This window comes from Procambarus clarkii, chromosome 21, assembly GCF_040958095.1.
Source record: "Procambarus clarkii isolate CNS0578487 chromosome 21, FALCON_Pclarkii_2.0, whole genome shotgun sequence".
Classification (NCBI taxonomy): Eukaryota; Metazoa; Arthropoda; class Malacostraca; order Decapoda; family Cambaridae; genus Procambarus; species Procambarus clarkii.
The window spans coordinates 38,309,928-38,316,568 of NC_091170.1; the positions used below are offsets into that span (position 1 = coordinate 38,309,928).

Here is a 6,641-nt window from a genome sequence, read left to right on the forward strand (position 1 = left end):
GGCGCGGGCAATTAAGTATTAGTGCCTTGTCAATCTTGCCAGACCTTCCCTCCCTCCCCCTCATCCCGGTTTGACACGGGCGAGTATATGTTTTGAGAGAGTGTGTGTGTGTGTGTGTGTGTGTGTGTGTGTGTGTGTGTGTGTGTGTGTGTGTGTGTGTGTGTGTGTGTGTGTGTGTGTGTGTGGGGCGCACGAGCGATTGTGGATGCATATGTACGCGTGCGCGTGTGAATGCATGCCTGTATGTGTGCATTTACTATTTGTATTTACTGTTTGCGCTTGCTGAATCGAGTTGTTAACTCTTGGACTCCGCCTTTTTAACCATCGGTGTCTAATGGATTGATTCGCGACCTATTTTCCACTATTATATCTATTACGTATGTTTCTCACACACACACACACACACACACACACACACACACACACACACACACACACACAGTAATTCTATGGCGCGGGTTCGATTCCCGCACCAGGCAGAAACAAATGGGCAAAGTTTCTTTCACCCTGAATGCCCCTATTACCTAGCAGTAAATAACCTGGGAGTTAGTCAGCTGTCACGGGCTGCTTCCTGGTGTGTGTCTGTGTCTGTGTGTGTGTGTGTGTGTCTGTGTGTGTGTGTGTGTGGGAAAAAAAAGTACTTAGTAAACAGTTGATTGACAGTTGAGAGGCGGGCCGAAAGAGCAAAGCTCAACCCCCGCAAACACAACTAGGTGAATACAAGTAGGTGAATACACACACACACACACACACACACACACACACACACACACACACACACACACACACACACACACACACACACACACGCACACAGGCGCGGGCTCGTGCAGGTCCCCAGGATGCAGCCCATAGCAGCTAATTCCCTATTTACTTCTAAGTGAACAGAGCTATTAGGTGAAAGGAACTTTTTCCCAACCCTCCACTATCAGCCGCCGGGTCCCCAATGACCGCAGGAGGCCAAGTTGAGAATGCCGAAGATGAAAAAGAAAATGCGAGAGAGAGAAAGAGAGAACGCGCTACAGAGGTCAAGAGAGAGCACTAGAGGTCGAGAGAGAGCACAATAGATCAAGCGAGACAAGAATACAGGTTTATAATACAGTTAAAAACAAGATAACTACAAGTTAAAAGTAATAGATCTTTCTACGAAGGAATGAGTTTAATTGCCTCAAAGTTCCATTTCCAATTTCCTTCTCCAAAGTTCTCCTCCTCCTCTTTCCAGATTTCCAGTCTCTCTTGCGAGATTGTCCATAATTTATCACCTCTCTCTCCCCCTCTGGTCCGCTCCTCCAGGGTAATCTGAAACTGATCTCTCCTGTTTAGCCTCACAGCTTTACTCCAAGTGACTGCACCAGATTTTTATTCCTTCTTCGCCTTAATAAAAACTTCCTTCCTCAATTAACTCTTTGTATTTGCTTGTGATGTATTTTGGAGGATTACAATATTCTTATTGTTGCCCCCCCACCCCCCCCTATTTTTATTCATGTTATTCACTGTCCCTATTCCCTTCCTTTCCTGATGTCAGTTGCTCATCAATTATTTATTTTTTGCTGTTCGTTGCGGCTATTGTAGTCTATTTACCTCTAATCACGTGCATATTTTCCCCATTTGATCCCCCTCGTCCCTCTTCCTCTCATCATTCTTGCGCTCTTCATCCCCTTTTCCTCCCAATCTTCCATTCCTCCCCCCCCCCCCCCACCTCAGCCAGCCACCACTTGGAGCCAGGCAGGACTTAGCGTCAATTACGGAAGGCTTAGGGCTGAGTAATTACCTACCTGAGCTTCCAGAACCTACATTTTTGCCTCAGGGAAACTTCGCCAGCTTAGCAGACTTGGCCTTCGTGATTTATTGCCCAATGGCGCGTTAATTAAGGGGCTTACCTCCCGCAAAATGTTCGGCTCTGGGAGGCTAGTGGCGTGGACCTCCCATGCTGAAAAGAAGGGAAATAATGGCAGGTCTAAAAGTCGATAGCTGGGAAAAATCTTGATGAGCGGGGTTCTGGAGTGGAGAGGATTGAAAGGGGGGGGGGCTATAGGGTGTTGATCGAGGCGATGTTGGCAGGATTGTATATGCCTCGTTTACGGCGTTAATTTGCAGGACTTGGATTGGAGCAGGAGGATTTCATGTGTCTTAATACAGTTGAAAAGCTTTGACGAGAACAGGATGATGGAGCGAGTGATGCTGGCATTATTGTTCTTAGGTTAGACATATATAGTTCTTAAGGTAGACACATATATTAACGAGGTTAGACATATATATGGATGAGGTTAGACATATATATGAATGAGTTTGGGTGGATATAAATAGGAGCTGCCTCGTATGGGCCAATAGACCATCTGCAGTTTCCTTTATTCTTATGTTCTCATAATCTTATGCTGGAAGTGAAGCTAGAAGACATGTTTATATATCTTGTGTGCTGCTATTAAGACGACGAGAGGAAGCTCAGACCAAAGAGTAGATGACCGGAAGAATCTGTCTTGTGTGAAAATATTTCTCTGGAAAGCTCTTTGACTGACGAGACCGTACGAGGCCATTTGCTCTGGAAAGGTTGGTGGTTACGACGGTAGGTTTATACGTCTTTGATGGGTACTCATCTGGAAGTATGTAGTGAAGACGGCGGCAGGACGATGGTGTGGCGGTGGTTGGAAGGTTGCCTGGAAGGCTTTGATGATCAACGTTCCAGCAAGACTGGAGTGAAGAGCTTTGTGATGGCCGAGGAAACGTCGGTTCCTTGTCTTCTTTTTATTTATTTAAAGGAGAAAAAAATTGAAGACTCACTTGGACTGCTGGAACGAATGAGGTGGCGATTGTTTTAGACATGGCAGAGGCGAAAGTAGGGAGGAAGATGGTGATGGAAGTAATGGTGCACCCTTATGGTGAGTCACCACGGTGAAGTTCACGGATGGTGATCGCGGCAGCAGAAGTGATATCAGGAATTCAGGTGGTAAAGGTAATGAAGATAAGGTAGTAATGGCGTATTCAGTGTTGTTAATTGTCCAAATGACGGTGACGAGTCTCTTGATTGATAGGTTAAAGTCAGGTCTGGTGATGGAAGTTGTAGCTCATATTGGATGAGAACGCTTCGTTGATGACCATAATGCTGTGGATGAAAGCGGGCTGCTTAAATAAATTGTTTACGCTTGTCCTAACTTCGGTTACATTGTAATGAGTCGAGAAACTTACTACAATGCCGTAGTGCTTGAATGAAGGTGAAGGAAAGATCCTGTATATATGTAAATGTATTAAAACCCCAATTTTGTAGGATCTAACCTTTGTTCAAAGTACTGTATACAATGCTCAGAACATTGTATTCAGCACTTTGAGAAAGAATATAGGTTAGATCCGAAAGCAAAATTTTGAATACTCTTTAACATAAATTGGGTCTTTCGTCCACCTTCACTGTAATAAGTAACGTGTATCTATAATTATTATATTATGTCATCGTGAAAATTGTGGTCGAGAGCGTTTCCTTGTTGGTTCTGGTGTTTGCTTGTCCCAGCCAACTCTGTCATTACATAGCGCAGGAGCCTACATTCTTCAGCAATAAACTGCATCCGGTAGTCTTTCGTTAATTTTAAAAGCCCATTTAGGTCGTCTTCGTGTTGTTTTGAATCTATTAAACTTACTTCTCGCATCCTAGAGCATAATCACCTAGTAGTAAATAGGAACCTGCTGGGAGCTAGGTTGTGGGTTGCATCCTAGAAAGGGTCATTGGGTGACCTATGGAGACCATACATGCGACCACTCGGTTCACGTGTGTCATGTTACAAATGAATTCATATTTGAAAAGTTAGAAAGCAGTGTGAATCATATATGCAGGCGATGAGTCACAATAACGTGGGTAAAGTATCAAATCACATATATATTTGATATTGAATGTTCTCTTCGCTGTTATCAGAACAAATGGAAGCATATATTTGTCAAATATTGATACTGTTCTTAAAAGATTTCCCCATTTTGCACCCGCAAGATAACGTAAGCTTTTAAGGGTTGATAGATGTTAATCTTCTTGTTTGAGGAGCTGTTCACTTGAGACAGTTAAGCAAGTCCCAGCTGTGTCTGGGTATAAGTGACAGGATGAACAACCCAGCGGGTTTTCTTCCTATTGGGGAATGTTGTACATTCTGCTATGGCGGTGTGTCCACTCACAAGATGAGTGGCGCTGCCCAATAAACTCGCCCCTCGGGGCAAAATTTAAAATTTAAAATTTAAAAATTTAATGGAAGCAGGAATGGTTGAGTGAGACGCGCCTACAGCCAAAAGAAGAGCTATACTAACTTGTTAACTGCCAGAACCGTCAATATTGTGAGTATCTCAGAGTATCAACACAAACTCCATTAAGACATGACACCGAGGACTTACTACTACAACTACTGCTGCTCGGTCCATGAGCCCGGGGTGCGAGGCTTGGTAACGAACGTGTAACGTGTTCCTAGCCGTCCTCTCCCTTCACACGGTGTAATCAATGGGAGAGCGGCAGGTGAGAAGTCGAGACCCGTATTGCGCATGCGCCTACCTGCTCATCCTGGAAGGTCTCAACCAACCAGCGACCAGCACACACCTGTGCGGCCAGGTGAGGACCAATCAATAATGATGACGTCCAGGTAACTCCGTTGTCCGCCAATGAGAGGTCGTAGCTCACCAGGTGGGCGGGGTCGGGCCAGGTAAGCCAGTGTGATGGAGGTGTGAGAGTAAAGGGACCTTTAACGTACAACTCTTGAAAGCGTTTGGGCCTTAAATTACACACTGAAAGAGAGAGAAGAGATTCAGTAATGGATTCGGAGGGGCCATTGCGTTGTTAAGATGTATACGTGGGAATGATTGACCTTTGTAACTAATCTTGGGTTGTCTGTTTCTGCAGGTAGGAGCCCGGCTGCCATTACCAGCGCAGGTACTCTGGCCTGAGGTGAGTATTGATGTTTTACACGCCGCCTCCTCCTCCCGCTGCTGCCGCCCGCTGCTGCTGCTGCCGCCCGCTGCTGCTGCTGCCGCCCGCTGCTGCTGCTGCCGCCTCGCCGCCGCCCCGCTGCTGCTGCCTCGCCTCCGCCGCCGCCGCCCGCTGCTGCTGCCTCGCCTCCGCCGCCGCCCGCTGCCGCTGCCTCGCCGCCGCCCGCTGCCGCTGCCTCGCCGCCGCCCGCTGCCGCTGCCTCGCCGCCGCCCGCTGCCGCTGCCTCGCCGCCGCCCGCTGCCGCTGCCTCGCCGCCGCCGCCGCCCGCCGTTGCTGCCTCGCCGCCGCCCGCTGCTACCTCGTTAAATAAGAAGAGAAAAGCTGTTGTCCTCCCCCCCCCTCAACACACATTCTCCGCCCCCCCTCACTGTAAGCAAGAGCGAGGGAGTAGAGGAACCTTGAACAAATATTATACAAAACTAGTATGGTTCCTCTGGTTTCTAGGTCATTATAAAATTTCATCTCCACCGCACTCCATCCCTCACTGCTCACCATCTCCTCCACACTCCTCACCATCTCCTCCACACTCCTCACCATCTCCTCCACACTGCCTCACCATCTCCTCCACACTCCTCACCATCTCCTCCACACTCCTCACCATCTCCTCCACACTCCTCACCATCTCCTCCACACTGCTCACCATCTCCTCCACACTGCTCACCATCTCCTCCACACTCCTCACCATCTCCTCCACACTCCTCACCATCTCCTCCACACTCCTCACCATCTCCTCCACACTCCTCACCATCTCCTCCACACTCCTCACCATCTCCTCCACACTCCTCACCATCTCCTCCACACTCCTCACCATCTCCTCCACACTCCTCACCATCTCCTCCACACTCCTCACCATCTCCTCCACACTCCTCACCATCTCCTCCACACTCCTCACCATCTCCTGCACACTCCTCACCATCTCCTCCACACTCTCTCATCATCCTCTCGTAAAGTACATGAAGCTGAAACTAGACCAAAAATGTACATAAAATAATTATTATTTGCCTTGAATAGGCTCCATTTCATGTAGATTCCTTCCTACGTTGACTTCCGTATGCATGATAGAACAGATGCGTTAACACATCTATGGATTGACAGTTGAGAGGCGGAACCAAAGGGCCGAAGCTCAACCCCCGCAAGCACAACTAGGCGAGTACATCAACCAAACACAGCTAGATGTGTACAGCTAGATGTGTACAACTAGGTGAGTACATCAACCAAACACAGCTAGATGTGTACAGCTAGATGTGTACAACTAGGCGAGTACATCAACCAAACACAGCTAGATGTGTACAGCTAGATGTGTACAACTAGGTGAGTACATCAACCAAACACAGCTAGATGTGTACAACTAGGTGAGTACATCAACCAAACTCAGCTAGATGTGTACAACTAGGTGAGTACATCAACCAAACACAGCTAGATGTGTACAACTAGGTGAGTACATCAACCAAACACAGCTAGATGTGTACAACTAGGTGAGTACATGCATATTGTTGCAAAGAAGTACTCGACGATAATCTTGCAAATTGCACATAACAAGCCTGAGGGCAATGACACAACACGAACTCCTCCAATTCGTTGGTCAGAGGCAAAGTGGAATCTAAACTATTGATTCCCTTGTTTAAATGGAGGAGGCCTGGTCGAGGACCGGGACCGCGGGGATGTTGAGCCCTGAAATCCTCACAAGGTAAGG

At 47.4% G+C, this 6,641-nt stretch overlaps 1 protein-coding gene across 1 annotated transcript; it reads left to right on the forward strand.

Annotated features, from left to right (window-relative positions):
- Positions 1–4,916: 4,916 nt before the first annotated feature.
- On the forward strand, positions 4,917–5,258 carry LOC138367278 (mRNA decay activator protein ZFP36L2-like). The gene has a single exon (XM_069328696.1). The coding sequence runs from the start codon at positions 4,917–4,919 to the stop codon at positions 5,256–5,258; it is 342 nt and encodes a 113-aa protein (XP_069184797.1).
- Positions 5,259–6,641: the final 1,383 nt, after the last annotated feature.

What these genes read in the sequence shown, in the direction of transcription:
- LOC138367278 (XM_069328696.1), top strand. Translation starts at nt 4,917, where the DNA reads ATGTTTTACACGCCGCCTCCTCCTCCCGCTGCTGCCGCCCGCTGCTGC.